The sequence below is a fragment of the Pezoporus occidentalis genome, unplaced genomic scaffold (genome assembly GCF_034315485.1).
Source record: "Pezoporus occidentalis ecotype Australia unplaced genomic scaffold, CSIRO_AGI_Poc_V1 ctg337, whole genome shotgun sequence".
Classification (NCBI taxonomy): domain Eukaryota; kingdom Metazoa; phylum Chordata; class Aves; order Psittaciformes; family Psittacidae; genus Pezoporus; species Pezoporus occidentalis.
Window position 1 is genome coordinate 161,790 of NW_026915344.1, and position 20,419 is coordinate 182,208.

Genomic DNA, 20,419 nt, shown 5'->3' on the forward strand with positions numbered 1-20,419 from the left:
CAGCGCGCGGGGCGCATGCGCGGAGCTAGGCGGTGCTCGGGGGCGCCGGGAGCGGTGCTGGAGGCAGCGCGGAGGCAGGTACCGGCGGGGCCCGGCCCGGCCCGGGGCGGGAGTCCCGAGGGTCACCTTGCGCGGCGGGGCCGGAGCCCCGGAAGGGACGGGGAGAGGCGGGGTCCCCGGCGGGAGCTTCCGCGCCCTCGGGTGCGGCGGCGCCGGGCTCCGCGGGTTCGTGGGCTGGGCCGTGGCGGCGGGGCGGGGGGGGCCGCGCTCCGTTACCCGTTGCGTAACGCGCGTCTGTGGCGTGTCCGGGGCGGAGGCCGCCCCGCTCGGGAGCGCGCCCGCGTGCGCGGTGCGGTGGGTCCGGGGACTCACGGTGGGTCCGTAGGCCGCGGGGGGGGGGGGTGGTCTCGTGTTGGCCTCTTCACGGCGGTGCCCCCTCCGGTGTCAGCTCCGCATCCGGACGTGGCAGCGTTAAGCATCGCTTGCTCCCAGCCGTTCGCTCCTTGATGTAATTTGTCCCGTGGGTGCTCTGGAAGGGAGAAGCAAAGCACAGGATTAAGGAGCCTTTGTTTAAAACCAGTGAGTGCCGCGGCTTAGCCGTTGACAAAACTGTTGCTTTTCCCCACATTTGTTGTGTTTTGTTTCCGCTGTTACCGCATCTGATTGATGGAGACCAGTTCAAATTTGGTGTTAGTAGTGGTGGAACTGTGAGCTCAGTTACTCTAAATTCAGGCTTGCGGGTAGAGCTGTTGGTATTACTGTTGGTTAGTCTTTTCGGTAACAAATGAGGGATTTCTGGCGTCAGGTGTTGCAGAGAATAGCAATAAATGCATCAGCTGTAAGAAAAGAATTACCTCTAAAATCAATCAATCAGTCAAAAGCACCATCTTTGGCTGCTTTTTTCCCTTTGTTTTTGTGGACCAGGTGTGCCTTTACATTTATACAAACTTATTCTAGAAAGGGAAGACCAGTTTTCAACTGGGGAAGAGTTTCCGTACTCAAATGTGGATTTTCTAATGCAAAATGTGGTAACGAACATTAAATATGTCACATAAGCTGTAATACCACATTATGTCCATGACATTATGCCCATCCTTTCGAGTTTTGCCCTCCAAAGTTGTGTAACAGTTACGTGTATTAGAAGATGCAGGGTTTGCTGCTGTGTGAAGACATTGCAGAAATACTCACTGGTGGCTACTGGACAATGTACAGAGATGCCCCTTTATGTATTACACATCTCTGAAAGAGCTTTTGAAGAAGTCACAAGTGCTCAGGGAAGTCTTTCCCTTTGTGATTGTTCAGTGCTTATGTGGCTTCACCCCTTGGGTTCCCTTTCGGAAAGGGTCCTGCCATAAAAGCAGCGTTTGCTCATCATCAGAACAGCACTAAGGCTCCTGTGAGCTCTTTTTGCAATGTAAGAATGTGTAGTTTGATGTATACTGTTCGTGGGATTAAGTGATTCCAGACGATGGATTTGCTTTCATAACTTCTTTGAACTGAAGTTTGTTTCTGATGCAGGGGTGACTTTCATGAACATCCTTCAAAGGTCATGCAGCGGGTACTGGTCAAAGACATTTCTAAATGCTTTGGATGTAGTTTAGATTTTATGCTGTTAAACCTAAGATTCTTACAGCTTCCAATGTGTTTCAGATCCAATGGCTGTCCCACCAGCATACAGTGACTTGGGAAAGTCTGCCAGGGATGTATTCAACAAGGGGTATGGTAAGTAACATGGCTGCAATGGGAATTCAGCAGAGGCCTGGAGCATCCAGCCCCTTCTGATTTGAACTTTAGAGGTGTATCATGACAGTGCTGCAGCAGGGAGAGAGTTGGAGGGGAAGGTTACGAGTGTGACCTGAAGATGCAGTCCAGAACAGTCTCCGAAGAATGCTGCAGATTTTTACCTTCTAGTTTTTGTACTTGGAGACATTAAATCAGTTCAGTGCATGTAGGTCAGCACAGGAGACCATATGTGCCACCAGACAGGTTTGAAGTAGAGCGTTAATCAGAGCAGCCTGTTGGCTTAGTGACATTGGAAATAATTGCACCATATTTGCATTCTCCTCAAAGAATTTAAATGGAGAAATTCTGATATTAGTCCCTTCTCTGGGAGCGATATGTTGATGTTTTTATCTGTACTCTTCTATTTCCAGGATTTGGAATGGTCAAGTTAGAGTTCAAGACCAAGTCTTCCAGTGGGGTGGTAAGTACTGGAGGCTTCCAATGTCACCAGCACTCCCTTTAAAACCTGTAGCTGACAGTCGTGGAACTGATGGAGTGGTACTTCTCCTACAGCATGCTTTTTGTTGTGAGCAGGTTGCTTTCTTCCCCGTTCCCATTGCCACATCCCAAACATAGAGTTTCTTCACCCTCAATAGCTCTCATTTCTGCTTCTGAATGCAGTTGAGTTTCTCTGCAGATGTTGGTTTTTAAAGGATTTTGAGTCCAGACTGACCTTTTATCCAAAAGGCAAAGGGATAAATAAGAGCCATGGTTTAACTGAATTTTCACTCATCTCCACTGTGCTTACAATACAAGACTTAATTAAAACTAAGTAGTTCTTCTGCTCTACCCTTTGTGCAGACTTTGAGAGCATTTTGTAGACATTAATGAAGATTTAGCACTTAAGGTAACTAGAAAATACTATGAACCCCACTTTAATGGTGGAGAAGTGGAGCTTCCTCAAGATTTCACAGGAGGGCTGGCAAACTAAGTCTTATTTTCTTAATTTTGGTCTTCGTATATTGTTTACTAGATAAGGTTATTCTTACACTGAGTTTCAGATCTGTGTGTGCTCCCACTTGATGCTGTTCTGGTTGATAAGCTGTACTGCTTTTCAGCCTACTTCATAACCTCCCTCCTTCTCTTGCATTCTTATCATGAAATGGTGCAAGTCATTCCTTTTGTATTACTGTATTCTGTCTCAGTTGAGCTTTTGATGGATTGCTTGCACCAGGAACGTGTAGGCACGAGGAGCTCTGTACTGTGACTGCTGCCAGTTACTGACATGTCACAATATTCGTAGTTTTCCTGGCTGGAAGTTTTTATTCTCAAATAATATGCTAATGGTTAATTCTGCTGTCTTCTGAATGTGATGGAACGTGAACGACTGTACTAAGTTCTAAAAATGGGCTTTTTCTTTTCCATGCAACCTTCCTGTTGGATGTTTATCCAGCTGGTAAGAATAGTGACTGTTTTGGCATGTTGGTTCTTTATTGCTTTGTCTAGCAAGGTTTTCTGTGGTGCATGTTGTTGTTCATAAACTGTTCCATTGTTTTTTAGTCCTGTTACCATCCATGTCATTAAGTTTGACTGTGTCGATAGCTCTTAATCTGCTCTATGATCCATGTATGTAAAGCAATTTAGAGTCTTTGTCCAGTAGTCCACAATAAGAACACTGTAAAAAAACAGCAGGAGGGAAAACAAGATAGAGAAGAGGACTGATACTATTGCTGTTGCTTCAGATTTTGTGCTTGTTAGAGTTTTTAGTGATCACTCTGCTGCAACAAAATGGGATTTGGGGGATGGAGGTGAGGCTAGGAACAAAACAAGAGATCTGATTTCTATTTGGGTACTAATATTGGCTCTGATTGTTATGATACAGAAATATTTTGTGTGTTTTTCCTGTGGACTTGGAACATAACAGAGGTAGTGTCTGTTGGTTGTAACTGTTCCATAGATTGCGAGTGGTTTGGCGTAGTAAGTGCGTGGTGTTCCTGAGGACGCCAGCCAACATATCCTAGAAGGTTATAGACTCATGGCAGCAGATGATGACTGTGTGCCTCCTGCTTCCAGGAGCGGATCTGGTTCTGACACTTGGCCAACAGCATAGAACAGCGTGTTACAAAATACGTATTATACAAAATTCAAAGTTACTGGTTCAGTTGGACTAGTCAGTGAAGGACCAGCCTGATGGAGAGCTGTCAGGGTGTCCCTGGATCAGGTTATTTGCTAACACCATGAAGGAGAAAAGGTCTACAGTATTAAGGCCCTTTACAAAGGGGTGAAGCTTCTGAAGTGTTGTTGCTGACTGAGGTAATGAGAGAGAAGTTGGGTTGGGAGCAAAGGTACTAAAGGCATTAATGTGCTCTGTGAAGAGCCTAAGTGACAACAGTATAAAGGGTAGGGGAAACAACAACGTTAGGGTTTAGTAGTGAAAAGCATCAATCACCGTTCTCCAGAAAACTGCTGAATGGTGGAAAAAGGAAGAAATACAGGAGGTACTTGGAAAAATGAGAGAAACCCCAAATTTGCTTTGCTGTTCAGCTGGCAGTCTAAGTTGGATGCAGGATTGTGCTTCTTAAGGAGAGTGCATTCCCAGAAGGACTAGAAAAGGTGCTAATTCATGCACCACTGGGACAGTGCTTGAGAAGATGATAAAGGAAATTTGACAAGTTTTTGAGGAAAAATCAAATACAAGTAGCTTTGTATCCCAAACAAGGGTCTTTTTGTATCTGGGTATGGATCCATACGAAGGTACAGAGCAAGTTCTTGGATGCTGAAATAACAATTGGTGCAGAAAAGTGGGGCTTTTGGTGTGGAGGAGGTTGGTGGATAAGTTAGGGGGGAAAAAAGTGGTAAAAATGATAGAGGGGAGCAGGTAATCAAATAATGGTGCGGATGAAATGTAAGTGAACGTATCAGATGGTTGTGGTTTAACTGAAACCAGGACACAGGTCTTTGTGTAACAGTGCTTTTTCCAACCTAAACAAGTTCCGAGGCTCCATCAGTGCACCTCAATAAAAGAAATATCCAGAACAGAGTTCTCCATTTTAGGAGTAGCATTTTATGATACAAGCTGGTTAGTTTTGGTGGTGATAGAGGAGGAGGATTTTGAGGGTTCTGTTAAAAGGCCGAGGGGTAGCAAGTCTGAGTGCTGGCGCTTGACAAGGGGATAAACTGAATGTGAGTAAATATCTGAGTGCTGAAACTCCTGTTATGCTCTTGGCAGGAATTCACTGCAACTGGTTCTTCCAACACAGACACAGGCAAAGCTTCGGGCAATCTAGAGACCAAATATAAGTTCAAGGACTATGGACTTACATTCACACAGAAGTGGAACACAGACAACACGTTGGGAACAGAAGTTTCCATGGAGGATCAGGTAAGAGGAAGCAGATACTCTGAAAATGTTTCAGCAGCTGGTATGAGAAAGTATTGAGCAGAGAACACTGAGTAGTTTTAGTTGCACAAAACTACAAGTTATTTGTATGTGCAGAATGCACAGGCTTGGGGTGGCCGGGTGCAGGCATTCATTGTGCTGCTATGTAATGATCCAAAGATAGTTACTGGCATGTGAAGTCAGGTGGCTGGTGGAAATAACATCACTATCATCCACTCCAGATACGAGTTTTTGTCTATAAAGATGCATGCTAGCTATGTAGAACTGTCACCACTGCAGTCATGCAGGGAGATCAAGAGGGGTCTCGTAGTTGAAATGTTCTAATAGGTAAGGACTTGAGTTTGGCTGCCCTGAATATATTTTGTGAGGTTGAAGAGAAAGTTTATGGTTTGCAGCTCGTCAGTGCTTCCACAAAGGGCTGCTGGCATATAGCACTCTCAAAACAGTTCCTTTTCAAACAGCTTTATGCTTCTCACTTAGTGCCTGAAGCATAAGGTAGTGGGGCCAAAACCAGTTTCTCAGTCTTTTTGTTATCAATACTGGTTTTGAAACCTTCCTGCAATAACAGATATACAGAGTGTGCTCTGTTACAGGCCTCACTGTGTGGAGAAGTCCCAGTTTTGATCCCATATCATACAGCATCTTTAGATGTTTGTTGTAAAACAAGGGAGACATCACGGTCATGTTTTGTCATCTCTATAGACACTAGGTAGAGCTGTAGCGATGGACTATAACAAATGATGTTTCAGCAGTTTTGAGCAGATCTGTTTCTCTCTGCAGTTGATTGAAGGATTGAAGGTGGCTCTTGACACTACATTTGTACCAAACACAGGGTGAGTACTTTTTGTTACCTTTGTCTAAGGAGTGCTACAATTTCCTGTGACTTTTAACTAGAAATGCTTGTTCTGGTCATTGTGTGAATGCTCAAAATCTGCTGTAGAATATTCTGCAGGCACTGTGGAGTATTTTGAAGGCAGTGGTTAATATCAGGCTCACAAGGACAAGGGCTGCTAAAAATGATTCTTCAGCTTTTTGGCCTGGGGGGAACTGAGCAGACAAAAAGGCACTGAAGGGAAGAAACACCAGCTACTGGTGTGGGATGTCATGGATGCTCCTCAGATAAACTGATGATGCCCTAACTCATTGCTCTCACTGATGGAGAACACAGTTTGAAACGTCGTGGGTTTGTCAGAGCATTAAGCAGAAACACTTTCATCTCTTTTGCTTCTTGAGACTTTTAAGGAGCTTGAGATGGTGGAAGACATAGTGGCACCACGTACGTGTATGTACATGATATCAGTGCTACCCTAATCCCATGCATTCTTCAGCAGCTGTGAAGTTTTGAGTAGACATTATTTAAGTGGCTTTAAGGGACATATGGGGTTTTATGCACACACACACACACACACACACATATAAGTGTATGCTACCAGGGATAAACCAACCTGTTTCTCTCTGCAGGAAGAAGGGTGGAAAGTTGAAGACCTCCTACAAAAGAGATTATGTAAATCTAGGCTGCAACATAGACATTGATCTCTCTGGACCAACCATCTGTGGCTGGGCAGTGTTGGGCTATGAAGGCTGGCTTGCTGGCTACCAGATGGCTTTTGATACAGCCAAATCTAAGCTTTCACAAAATAACTTTGCCTTGGGATATAGGGCAGGAGACTTTCAGCTGCACACTAATGTGTAAGTATTACCTGAGCCTAGCAAAACATGATCAGAGGAGCCAAACTAGATGAAAGGTGGGTATATTTATCTATGTATGTATCTATACATAAATCAAGTTCTAGAGATCTATATATAGATATATATAGATAGATCTACATATAGAGATACAGCAACTGCAGTGCACTAACATTATTTTCACTCTTATTGTTCCCATAACCAACTGAAGGTTCCTGGAATTGTCCCTTTATCACAGGCTTGCTTTCTTAAGTCTGGATTTTGATTGTTTTTTTTTGTCAGAATCTCCAGCTGTTGGAAAGTTTTATTCCACAAGTAAAACTTAAGATTTTGGGTAATAAACATGAACAGGAGACTGTCAGCTCCATCTAGGAAGAGGATGAGCATGGGTCCAAGCAAAGTATATGATCTCTTGGTTAATTTTAAGAGCTATGATTGTGAATTCTTGACACACTTGCATTTATTGTAAACAGGAATGATGGCACCGAGTTTGGTGGGTCCATTTATCAGAAGGTTAACGACAAGGTTGAGACATCAGTCAATCTTGCATGGACTGCTGGCAGTAACAACACACGTTTTGGCATTGCTACGAAGTACCAACTGGATGAGAAGACTTCCCTTGTGGTAAGAACCTTGTTACAGGAATGAGTATTTCAAGCTATTTAAATATTGAAAATGGTTGGCATGAAGTAGTGGCATTAAATAGAAAGCATGGTACATGGTTAAAATTAAATCAGGTGTTCAGAGATTGTATTTGAGATAATGGGAAACCAATGCTAAAGCTTCTTATGCTAAATACTAAAGGTTTTGTTCATGGTGAAATAGTCACTAATCTTGATTAGTGTGCTTGCAGCCTGTGCCACATGTGTTTTCTAAAGGTAGTAAGAGGATGCAGCATTTAAATAGTGCCAGTGACTCTTAAGTAATTGTGTGTATATGCTGCCACTAGGGACTGAAGTAGCATTTGGGACACTTCCAACCCAAAAATTAGTTCCAGGACAATTCAGCCAAAAATTAAAGATGGGAAATACTTCTGTAAACTGCTCAAAACTTGGGAATGTGAAAATGGGTTTATGTATCCCTGTGTTCATTGCTTATTAAAAAACACAATCACTACTAAGAGAACAGGAATCTGAACAAGACAGATTTCATTAGCTATTCAGGGACTAGTAAGTAGCTCCTTTCGGGCTCTAAAGAGACAGTGGAGGATGGGCATAATGGGTCACAATTTGAGGCAAAGATTGGAACTATTAAGCTATAACAGGCTTAAGCTGGAATTCCTTGAGGAGAAAAAGAAAACGTTGGAATACACCTTTGCTAGAGGTTAGTCTGCAACTCGCCGAAAGATTTAATGCATAAGCTCAGGGTACTGGGACAGTTCTGTCTGGATATTTATACAGAGTGTGTAAAATGTATTTCTCTTTTTCCCTGCAGGCTAAAGTGAATAATGCCAGCCTGATTGGAATTGGTTACTCTCATGCCCTCCGACCAGGTATGAAATCTAACTGGTAGCAGAAAATAGTATTAGTGCTATGCTGTGGGTTATTTTACTGTCATGTTCAGCATACAATAGATAAATTAGCTAGAAACATTCCCGAGGCTCACAAAAGTAAACTGTGTGCATGTACAGATGTTCTTACATTATCAGTGTGTGAAGGGTCTCATTACTTGCTTTCTTAGGCATAAAGCTGACCCTCTCAGGCTTGATTGATGGCAAGAATTTCAGTGCTGGAGGTCACAAAATTGGGCTGGGATTTGAGCTGGAAGCTTAATGCAGCTTAAAGTGAAGCTACAGGTGGTGCTCTGAAGGATAAAGGAGAAGTGTACCCAGTATGTTTCGGCCTTAATATTACCCTGAAATTCCAAGAAGTGTGAACTTCCTATTCTTCCAAAGAGTCATTTCAGCCCAACACTGAAGTCCAGAGACTGCCAGCACATCAAAGGAAGATAGTTGAAGGCATGCATGGAAGTTGTGATGTTTGTGCCACATTTCACTTGTTTCCCACATGTTCCTAAAACCAGAAGAAACTCCCACATCTCCCCATTATTGTATTGCATCCTGCATGTCTCGCACTTTACCACCTTTTACCAAAGGTGAGCTCTGTGCTGTAGCGGCATCTTGGATTTAAATCAGAATGAAATAAATTGGTCCCAGTTAGAACATAATCTTGATGTGTCCTGCCTCTCAATAAGCACAAAATCTATGTCCATCCAGCTCTGCTTCTTTCCTTTGATGTAACTTTAAGCATGGTTAATAGGTAACCTGCAAATACTTTGTTAAGCTGTGTGTACACTGAGGATTTCCTTCTCTGTGGTCTCTGGGGGTAACATCTTTCCACCACTCATGGTTTAGAAACCTGCACAGTGAAAGCAGCTTTTTCATCAAATGTTATTGAGGGTATCAAAAAGAGCAAACCAAAAGTTTACATGTTTTAGATCATTTTCGTTCCCATATAGGAAACAATTACCAGGTAAGTACAACCATTACACTTAAGGAAAAAAGTGCAAATCAGCAAAGTTAAGAAATAAAGTTCACAGTTCAAGTATATTAGGAAGGTGACATCTACCAGTGACTGTGCAAGCTGACTGCACGCAGTGTCCGTTGTTCATCAGAAAGCCTAAAAGGCAGCAAAACAACCACATGTGATGCTTAAGGGAAGATACATCAGGACAAAGAGTAAGAATACCTGCTGTCTTAAGGCACGATTCAGAACTTTTCCAAGCACTTAGAACAGGCATTTCCTACTGTGTCTTTGTGGAAAAAAGGTCCAAGAGGTGGTTACTAAAAGCTAGGCCATGTGTATCACATAAGCAGCAGGTGAAAGTAGGAGGGACTTGAACTTCCCTTCTCAGAGGCAGCAGCTTTTCACAGTTGCCTTCCTGAAACAGCATGTCTTCAAAAGGCAGCTGAAGTGATTTTACATCTGGGTTTGTTCTGGACTGTTTATTTCTTCTACCTGAAGCTGCAGCCAGCTCCAATCTAGAGCCTAAAAGGAACAAACAGAAGGACAACATTGAATACAGTTGAGATTGCTCCTGAATAAAAGGGAAGTAATTTAAAAGATTTATCCTGTAACCGAGTTGGTCAATACAGTTTCATGATGAACCATGAGACTGCTGTAAAGGAAACCCTTAAGCTGCTTATTTTCTCTAGTATTTAACTTTCTTTTTAAGATTCTGCTTCATTAAATAAGCATCCCTGCCCACCAGTGTATTGCACCACCAGACCAGCCCCATTTTAAAGTGTTTGTCACAGCACATGGCTCCCCTCCTCAGCAAGCAGGGAATATGTCAGTCAGTTCAAGCAGGGAAATGGGTGCTTTCTATCTCCCATAACTATTTCTCTTTGTCCAAGAGTCACATACAGATTTCTATTAGCTGTATTACTTATTACAAGCAATTATTTCTGTATTGCTTATTACAAGCAGTTATTTATTACTGTATTACTTATTACAAGTGTGAAACCGTGAGCTTCCCCAGTCCATTTACAGAAGAATATCAGATATGTTACCATGAAGCTCTGCTCCTGATCCTTCATTGTGTCATGCATCACATTTTCTAGTTGGCTACAGAGTTTCTGTGATTCCAGCAGTAGCTCCTCACTGAAAGGGACAATTATTACACAGTTATTGTCCATAGCATTTTTGTTTGAAGACATGCTGCCTCTACCTTGAAGAAACCTTTTTGGCAGGTATGCTGAATATTAACCTTTATCAGTCAGTCCATAAGCTAGTATTTCATATTGCAACTGGGAAAGTCAGTGGCATCCCCAGATATACAGGGCAGGGGAAAGGAAGCATCTTCCAAGCTGGAGTTGGGTTCTTACTATCCAGAGTCACTGTTAGAAAGTTACAGAAGAGCCCAGAAAGGATAACATACAAATAAATCAACAAACCAAAGGTTGTCATTCCAAATGGTGACTGCAAACCAGAGCTACACATGCTTGGTTATAGCAGTGTCTCCTTTATGATACAGCTTGGCTACCATCACCTTACATGATGATGCTCCAACAACTGCTGTTGGCAGTGTACTTCAAGTGAGCCCAACCATTCCAGATAAAATGAAGACTGGGAAGCCCAGCTATAGGCAGAAAAGACTGCTGAGAATGGAAGCTGAACACAGTGAAGAACAGAAAGCTTGTGCGTCATTACACAAAGGGGGAGCCCCAGCGTTGTAGTGCTGGCATTAGCAACTACAGAGCTCCATGCTGCCTTACCTTTTCCTGACAGATTCTGGTAAGTTGTAGGTTCCAGAAGGGACCTGCAGTAGCAGGTGACTAGGACTACCAAGACGTGATGTGTTCATGCTCTCCGGACTGCCAGTAACAGGACCACGTACTTTACTCTGAAGAAAAGACAGGAGATTCACATTGCAATTATTACCCCTGACTTCCAGCAGCTCTGACTTTAATATGAACTCAAAATAACAGAGAAAAGAACCATACTAAAGGTACTATTAATGTCAATAACCTGTACTACAAACCAAATGAAACTGGAGCTTTTATTTCACTTACACAAGCAATTTTCAGCAAGTTCCACAGTTCTTTCTGGCGTTTCTCCTGAAGCCGAACAACTGTTTCCTCATCTTCATTCATCAGATTCATCACCTTCTCCACTCTGGGGAACAACTCCAGTGCCTTCTGCTTGCAAACTACAGTTTTACTATCACAAGAATAAAATCAGATCACAAATGAGCCACTGCTTTAGGGGAACATTCCTGAAGCGTCTTCTTTCCCGTAACACTGAGATCTCATTAGCTGCACATATGCTCTTTCTTAAACCTCTAGAACAAAACCTCTTGCTGAAAATGCTTTTAACCCTCAATGAAAGCTGATTCTACAAAGCTTACCTCAGCTGAGCATAAATGACTCGGACTTTCTTTTCAAAGCTCTGGATTGCCTGTAGGAGCAGTCGTACTATTTCTTGGCTGTCACCGCTTGTCCTCTGGTCTAGAATGAGAGTCAGAGTGTAACACAGAAAGGTTGGCTTATAGGACAGAGTGAGAAGATTCTTAGTGGTTTGTTTCTACTGTTTCTTCAATCCTCAAACATCCCAAGTTCAGGGCATGCAAGTTTGAGGGGGATGAACTGCACTGGATTTTAGCCACCTTCTTCAGAATGACGAGGACTGAAACAGTTGGTAGGCTGGGTCTAATACCCAAAAGGTCTAATGTTCCCAAAGGAACAGCCTCTCATCTTCCCTATACAGAAGCAGCACCATATGCTTGCAGCAACAGCTTGCTCTGAGAAGTGCTCCAGAGTTGTTAAGAGCTCAAAAGCTGCCAAGAAAGCAAGGCTGACCTAATTTAAAACTGAATTCTTGACTCCAAAAAAAGGGGGAGTCCAGTAGAGTCCATGTGCAGGCAGCACACAGGCAGGCTACAATGTAGAGGAAGTTTTCTCAGTGCTCACTACTGCATCTCCAAAGTTACTATGCACACAAAGGAAGCTGACTTTGAGATAAAATGTCTTTTACCTCTTGGCTTCTCTCTCAATCTCCGGTACAGCTCTCTGGCTTGTTCTTCTCTAGAAGAAAAAGGCACAAGAATACATAGGACTTTCTCTAGAACCTAAATTACAAAGTAGTTCGAGTTCAAATCTTATACAGCAGTCTGTCCTGTCAGACTGATAACACATAAGGAGTCAAAAGCTGTCTTCTAGCATCAAAGTCCACCCAGTCCCCCCCAGTTTGGGCTGAAGAGACAGCACTGTCATTGTCTTGCAGTGAGTAAGCTTAGCTAGCAATACTTGTGCATCTGAAATTCAAGGTAGTGCAACTCACAAATCCTCCAGTGTTCCTCCTTGTTTACGACCCAGTGGGCTTCTCTGCAGGTCCACAATGTCTGTCTGCAGGGCCATCATCTTCTTCACTAGCTGATCTACATCATCCTCCTGAAAGCAGGGAGGAACATAAGCAATGGGACAGTTCTCTCCTAAGAGACATTACCACTCACACTGGCTCTTCCTTTCTCATTTGCATGTCTAAACACACCTCCCATTCATCATTGCTTTGCCCTTTTTCTCTCAGCACACAACCACTCCCGCTCCTGGCACCCCAAATTCTGGCTTTTCACTTGGGACTCGTTCCCATGCAGAAGCTGCTGCTTGCTGACAGTCATTCTGCCCTCTGCGTCCTTCCAGCAGAGGAGGACCAAGTGCTGGAAAAGAATAAGGTATGAACTAGTCACCTCTCATTCCTCATCCTTGCCCCTACTTAGAGGGGTTACACTTTCTTGTGTCAGAAGGCTGGATGATTTGGATGCTACCAAGAAAGGGAAATTATTGCCTTTTCAAAACTCAAAGCTGATGCTTACAAGCCTCGTGTTCATTCCTCTAATGGTTCACTTTCCCATTCAGTTTAACCTGTTCCACACCTCTTTCAGCTATCCTGGCTCCAGGACTGGGTTAGCAGACAGCCAAGTGCAACTGTTGCCACGCCTCCTTTCACAGTCCCCAAGACTTCCCCTTTTCCTCTAAGCCTTACAAACACAGCGAGTGTAAGTACTGGTAATGGACAAATATGGTGCCACCTAAACCAAGGCAACATGACATCTGGAACCAGCCCAGACACAAGAAGTTTCTATTTAAGGGAAGACAAGAAAGAAAGAGAGGATAAACAGTCAGATTTTAAAACATACCCTCCCACAAAGTTCCACAGCTTGCTCCATCTCCTTCCAGGCAAACAGCAGCTTCTCAGAAGCTAAAGGAATAAAAGAAAAGTGACTGCTTTTGTCAGGTTCATACAGGAAAAAGGTAGCTATTCTGTGGGGATAAAAGGCATAAAAAGTTTGTCAGATGCTATACTCACTAATTCCAAATTCAATCTGCTCTTTATACTTCTCCAGATCGATCTGAATGCTTGTTTTAAAGAAGTCCAGCTTTGCTTTCAGCTGCTGGGAAAGGGATGCCATGGAATTCTTCATCTTTGAGAGAGTACTATTGTAACGCAACAGATTCATCCTACATGGACAAAGAGAAGGCCCTATTACCTTCTGAAACTAAAAGTGTAGACTTCCCCTTATATCAAAAGTAGATACTTCAGAGTGGAGTAGTGAGCACAAAAGCAGCTGTGCAGGGGTCAAAACTTTCAGCTTTTCATTAATGGCTCCACTCATGGTCTTCCCCATTGCAACAGGGTCCCATTCCTGTCCTTTCCCTTTCACCCAGGAGCAAAGGCAGAGATTTAAGTACTGTAGAGAAACTGCCACCGTACATGGCTGCTCGCTGTCCCTGCTGAAGCCGGTTACAGTCCTCCTTCAGCATCCGGATTGTGTGCCAGATCTGACCCCATACCTTCCTCAACTGGAAAAAGTGGAGATTCTTCTTTGGATCCTGAACTGGAAACAGAGGGAGGAGGAGAAACATCCATATCAGCGTGAAACCCAGAAGTAGTGTTATCCCATGACAAAACAAACCAAAATGTCACTCTCCTGAAGGGCATGCTACACCTTGAAAAGGCTACAGTTGGCTAACCCCTACGCAGCTTCCCCAGTACATCTTATATATACTTATATATATTTTGGGGGAATGAAACACTTCCTTTCCTCAGTTACTGTGACAAACTGGATGAATGCTATGCCAGTCCATTTTACTGCTTCTTCAGCCCCAATATGCAAAAGCTCCCTCTACTCTTTGCACATGAATCACACCACAGAACACAGGCAACCCTCTCGAGGCTGAGAACCTCTCACATTCATGCTAGAGAAAGTCCTTACGGATGCAGTCAACGCTTTCTGGATGAGGACGCAAGGCAACCTGAGCCTCGTAGGTAACTTTCTGGTTATCGAAGAGGAAGAGGAGGTCTGTGTCTGCAGCTGCAGTGTCATTCACCTGCAGAAGACAAACGACCCAGCTAGGTTCTCTCAGAAAAAGCAAACCTCAGCACCACCATAAACACAATGGTCCTCCTCAGTCAAAGACTGAACACCAAAGGTAAGAGGGTGGCATTTGGTCTGGGTGGTTACTGTGACAAAAGCCTGCTAGAGTACCAGGGAGTGCTGCCAACATCAGAGCAGTGTCTGCTGATTCACTCAGCAGAAAGGGAGGGAGTACCCAGACTCACCTTGCTATCAGCTGTATGTTTAGTGGCCAGCTTCTGGGAGAACAATGCAAGTCCAGCTTCCTGCAGTAGCTCCTGATCCTGTTCTGGGATACCCGTATCTAACTTGATCCTGGCCTTCACACTCTGCAGAGTCTCCTCCTCTGTCACAGGGTAGGTGTGTACAGTTCCAGTAACCATGTTCAAAACATGAAGCAACTACAAGAGTGGTGTGACATGAGAAGGGCTGAAGATGCAATCTCAGAAGCAAGCACACAGAAAAGCTATTTGCTACTCCCAGCAAGCTCGGGGAATATCTGTCCTCAGGTAAGCAAGATAAAACCGTCTGTCACTATCTGTCAGGAGATAGCTAAATCAAATTCCGTGCTGCTCCTCCTCCTAGGTCTATGATTTAAGCCTCTTCTCTCATGGGCTACAGGCAACTTCTCTTTGAAAAGCTTTTCAGGCTACACAGACCCATTGCTCACCTTCAAGTTCAAAATGTCATCCAAAGCTTTGAAACACCCATTGGGTCCATAGGTAGGATCTGTACCTCTCTGCCGTGGGTGCCACATTAACATGAGTTGCAGCCATTTCTCCAGCCTCCCAGCCAAAACACTGAAGGACCAAAACAAGGAGATCAGAAGAGGTGAAAGTGCATTTGTAGTTACTATATGGCCTGGTTGTCGCAGCAGGACTGATGAACAACTCCCCCCACCCATCACAAATGCAGTGTTTAGAAGGCAGAGATACACTCATGACTACACAAGTCTGACCAGGGACACAAGCATTGTGTCATGCACCCAATTTATTCTCAGGTTAACAGAGTAATGCATATAATATAAACCTTTTGCAGAAGAAACAGTTTATCCCAGTGTGGCAAAACAGATTTCCAGTGCTCACCTGTTTAGATTGTTTGGGCAGGGTAAACTACTAGAAAATTTGACTTCTCCAGACAAGTCTTCGTAAACGACAATATCCAGCTCACTCTTCTGTCGTACTTTTGTATGCCTGATGAATTCAAGCAAGTACAGTGGTGAAATAATCATCATAGAATAGTCTGGGTTGGAAGGGACCTTAAAGATCATCTAATTCAATCCCCTGCCATGGGCAGGGACACCTTCCACTAGAGCAGGTTGCTCCAAGCCCTTGTGTCCAACCTGGCCTTGAACACTGCCAGGGATGGGGCAGCCACAGCTTCTCTGGGCACCCTCTGCCAGCACCTCAGCACCCTCATAGGGAAGAATTTTCTCCTAATCTATAAACCTCCCCTCTTTCAGATTAAAGCCATTCCCCATTGTCCTATCACTACATGCCCTTGTAAAAAATCCCTCTCCAGATTTCCTGTAGACCCCCTTGAGGTATGGGAAGCTGATACAAGGTCTCCCTGGAGCCTTCTCTTCTCCAGGCTGAACAAGCCCAGCTCTTTCAGCCTGTCTCCATAGGAGGAGCTCCAGCCCTCTGAGCATCTTTGTGGCCCTCCAACAGGTCTACATCCTTCTTATGTTGTAATCCTTCTTATGTTATAATCACCTGCTTTTCCCAGCCTCCACGTTAGTAGGCTCTTAAAGCTCCTCTCAACGGATCTAATACAGATGCCACTTTGGCTTCTGCTACCTACCCTGCAGAAGCCAGTCCTGATCCCAAAGAGTGAGGATCAGGAATGCTGAACTTGCTTAGGTAAGTCAAACTCCTGTGAAGGGAGTCAGCCTTTATAAAGGCAAGGAACATAGGGATACTACCCTAAGAATCAAGGGACCACATTTCTAGTTCCTGTAAACAGGACAGTTGCATTGCATGCCCTCTTATCACCCAGCCCCAGCTCACTCACCATTGCACCGGCTGCCAGTTGGGTAGGAATGGCCGGAATCCTGTAATGCACTCGAAGGCCAGTGTGCCAAAGCTCCAGTAATCCACTGTCACCGTGTATTTCTGCTGTTCCAGCAGCTCTGGAGCCTGAGAGAGTTTACACAAATAAGACAAAGCCACCCATTTCTTAGCTCTCTCTATCCCTTAAGACCTCATTAACATTTGTATAACAGATTAAAGGCTGTGCTGAATGCTTTGTCTCTCATGAGCTTTGGGATCCATGCACCCAGGACAAGCAGAGGTTATTGGCACCTAAGGCTTCCTGTGAAAAGCCAATGTCAGAAAAAAAGCCCATTCACCTTTGCTAGCTGCAGCACCCCAAATGCACCTCATCCCAGCCCAAAGCCTGGTAACAGTTTACAATATCCCACTGCAAAACGGTAGCTGCTCTTCTGGCTTAACTCCTTCCTTACCAAGTACTGTAGAGTCCCAACAAAGGATGTGCACAGGCTACCCTGATCCAACTCCTTAGCATAACCAAGGTCAATGATTTTGTGTATTAACTGAAACACACAACAGAGAATAAAAACACTGGAGAGAAGTCCTGTTAAAAGCACACCATACAGCAGAGAAAGAACTTGTCTGTGCAGGCAGAGACACCTGGTTCCTGCTTACCCTTTGCTCTCCCTGCTGCAGCACAATGTTCTCTGGTTTCAAGTCTCTGTGGATAATCCTGTTCTCATGAAGGTACCTGAGAGCAGAAGCTGGGAGACAGAAAAAGCCATTTTTAAGGAGCATAACTAAAGGTGCCTAGCATGAGCTCAGTCAGGATTCATTTCTACCTAGTATAAGCATGGCTTTTGGGTCAAATCTTGTGTCATCAACACACAACTGAACTTCAAGTGCAAGAGGAAAAATCAGTGTCAAACACCTCTGGACACAGACAGTTTGCTCTCTGGGTATCATTTCCTGGTCACTACAGAGTACAAGGATGAGGCAGCAGAATACAAATGCTCTGGGAGCACAAAGGATGGGAGATGATGCCTAACAGCCACACCTGCAGTAAAAGTAATGACAAATGCACATTTATCCTCTTGCCAGAAGCTCACTTTCTAAGCGTACACCTGCCCTAAATATACTTTTTATCTTCTCTCTAAGGCCTTAGTGCCTGTCCAGTTCTGCCTTGGCTGCTACTCTGTAAGATTACAACACAGCTTGACCAAAACACTGCACTCCAACAGCATCTGGGCAGCACCAGGCAAATGGCACCAGAACTGTCTAAAATTCCACGTAGTGGCTGCCCAAGTGCTAATGGAAACCCACTCCAGAGGCCTGACGGTCAGCTGCTAAGCTAAGGGTGAAATCTGATGTGCAATGTAAACTAAAGTCACTTGGCCAGTGTTCAGCTGTTCGGCCTCCCAGAAGATCCCAAGTGGCATTTCTGCTGGCCAAGAAAACCCATCTCTACATTTGGAAGAACACAAAAAAATCAAAGGTTGGCTCTCCCACAGGAAGAATTGCAGAGCAAGACAGGAAACAAGTATACTCTTTAGAGGTAAGCCTAAGGTGGAGTCATTAAGCTCACTGCTTAATAGACTTAGAGTGGATTCAGCACTGAAAGGGCTTTCATACTTGAGACAACTGAAGGTATTGCTACGACTTACCAATATCAGATAACAAGATGAGAATAGCTTCTTCCCGCAAGCCACAGCAATTCTCCAGCTGATTCAGGTACTGCAAGAAAACAGCACAGAATAGTCTTTCCCTCCTGTATCCCAAGTGAACTTCAGTCCCACAAACTCTCATAGATGCAAGAAGTTCCAGTAACAGCAATGAAGCTCTCTAGAATCACAAAACTCTATGGGGTTGTGACTGTCAGCAATAGCAATTACAGCTTCAGACCTTGGTCTAAGCACACAGGAGGAGAACAAAGTGGGTGAAAGAAGCCAGTGTCACCCCCACTTGCTTCTACTTGCTCCATCCTTTACAGCCATTTCCCCTGTGCCTGACAGTATCAGCTCAAATCTCAGCTCTAAGCTCTGGGTTTTATCTAGGAGTAAATTATGCTGAAGGTTAGAAAACCAGTAAGATCAGAATTAACCTCCTATGGCAGATAAGAGTTAATTACTTTCTGTAAGGGTACAGCCCACAGAGGTCTTGGCTATACACCCTGTTCCACATCGCTCACACATGCTCTCATGCTCTAGGTGCAAAGTCCTCACAGTGTCACTTGCAGCCAAGCAAACACAAAAAGCTTCCAAAAGCACTCGTTTTCAAAAACAGAACCTGGTATCAAGAACCAACCCACCAAAACCTGTTGTTGCCATGGCAAGAATTAGGCAGCATCAAGATGTGGAAACAGGTTTTACAGGGAAGCTTCAACAGAAACCCTAGGATCAGCTGAGAAGCTGATGATGTGGCTTTTCATCAGCACCGCAGGGAGCTCACCTTGCGGAGGTCTCCGCCTTGGCAGTACTCCATGGCCAGCAATGGCAAGTCATTTGGTGCAAGCTTCTGCATCCCTTCAGGGACATCACGGGCAGCCACCACATTGGGATGGTTCAGCCTGAGGAGCAGAAATGAGGCAAGTGTGCACAGTGAGTGGAATCAGGGTAACACCCGAAAGGTGTTCCGCAAGAGCTCTGCAGCATCGCGTGCTCACGGTCATCACACACAAGCCTACAAAGGCTTTAGTCCTTTTAGAACTTGTGAATCCTGAAGGTCTGTGATTCATCCATCCTTCATGGACCCAGACTCATCCCAACTCCTTTAGCTTCACATGCAGAGCATTCCTTCAAGGTCCTGAGAGCTACAGGCGCACGCCTCGCAACGGAGCGTGGCACAGTCCATCACCAGCCTCCAGGGAAGACCCAAGCCACGACCAGAGCGCTGCATCCACCAAAACCAACCCAGCACCCAGAGGACAACCCTCAACGGACAGGCCTAACGCCCGCGCTTCACGAGCAGCTCAGAAACGCCGCAGAACGGAGCCCACGGCCCGATCTGCGGCCGCAAACGCAACGCACGGTTCTTTACCGCGGGCCCCCCTCCGGAGCGGAACGGAACGGAACCGAACGGGCTCCCCCCCCCGGAAGAGGCGGCCGATGGCCCCTCCCGCCGCCGTTAGGGCCGCGCCCGCCCGCCCCGGCGGTGATGGGGCACCGGGCCCGGCCGCGGTGCCGCCCGCCTCACCTCTTCATGATCTGGATCTCCAGCGCCCAGCGGTCGCGGTTGCGTGGGCTCAGCTCCTGCCGGCACTGCTTGATGGCCACCTGCTCGCCGGTCTCCTGCGGACACAGGGCGGGCTCGGCTGAAGGCGGGCGCCGGGCCGGGAAGGGGAAGGGAAGGGAAGGGGGAGCGGCCGCCGCCTACCTTGTTGTGCCAGCGGATAACGTTCCCAAAGCCGCCGGTGCCGAGGCGCTCCTTCATCTCCCAGGGGCCGCAGGTCTGCGCCTGCAGGGCCGGCGGCCGGCTCATGACGGGGCCGCGCCGCTCCGGCTCCACAGGGCCTGGGCCGCCTCCGCCAGCGCTTCCGGCTCCGGCGCAAGCGCCCGCCTGCCCTTAAAGGAGCCGCGCGGAGCGGGAGCTGCCACCGCCGCCGCCGCCGCCGCTCCCAGGGACGTAGCCCCGGGGCACAGAGCAGCAGAGCGCCGCAACCGGCACCGAGCCGCTTGTCTCCGTGGTACACCGCTGCACGGATGAATGCGCGGGCCCGGCACGGAGGTGCCCCCCGGGGGACGCGGGCCTGTGGCACGCTGCGTCCCGA

General features: G+C 45.6%; 2 protein-coding genes across 3 annotated transcripts; one reads left to right on the forward strand and one right to left on the reverse strand.

Moving 5' to 3' along the window:
- The first annotated feature begins 1,653 nt into the window (after window positions 1-1,653).
- Window positions 1,654-8,974, forward strand: VDAC3 (voltage dependent anion channel 3). 2 transcript variants are annotated; one of them, XM_062629403.1, is made up of 8 exons: window positions 1,654-1,722; window positions 2,154-2,203; window positions 4,952-5,104; window positions 5,903-5,955; window positions 6,584-6,811; window positions 7,282-7,432; window positions 8,243-8,300; window positions 8,489-8,974. In XM_062629403.1, the coding sequence occupies exons 1-8, from the start codon at window positions 1,656-1,658 to the stop codon at window positions 8,578-8,580; spliced, it is 852 nt and encodes a 283-aa protein (XP_062485387.1). In that variant the 5' UTR covers window positions 1,654-1,655; the 3' UTR covers window positions 8,581-8,974. The 2 variants fall into 2 exon arrangements, with proteins under 2 accessions (XP_062485387.1, XP_062485388.1); XM_062629404.1 differs by lacking the exons at window positions 1,654-1,722; window positions 2,154-2,203 and adding an exon at window positions 3,002-3,178.
- A 360-nt stretch (window positions 8,975-9,334) lies between these two features.
- Window positions 9,335-20,191, reverse strand: IKBKB (inhibitor of nuclear factor kappa B kinase subunit beta). The gene is made up of 21 exons (XM_062629397.1): window positions 20,026-20,191; window positions 19,846-19,940; window positions 19,102-19,219; window positions 18,318-18,387; window positions 17,329-17,417; window positions 17,127-17,216; window positions 16,676-16,800; window positions 15,748-15,855; window positions 15,333-15,462; window positions 14,869-15,063; window positions 14,522-14,636; window positions 14,020-14,143; window positions 13,615-13,766; window positions 13,445-13,506; window positions 12,589-12,698; window positions 12,283-12,332; window positions 11,657-11,756; window positions 11,322-11,469; window positions 11,025-11,152; window positions 10,320-10,410; window positions 9,335-9,795 (listed from the first exon to the last, which is right to left on the reverse strand). The coding sequence occupies exons 1-21, from the start codon at window positions 20,128-20,130 to the stop codon at window positions 9,727-9,729; spliced, it is 2,274 nt and encodes a 757-aa protein (XP_062485381.1). The 5' UTR covers window positions 20,131-20,191; the 3' UTR covers window positions 9,335-9,726.
- Between the last annotated feature and the right edge of the window lie 228 nt (window positions 20,192-20,419).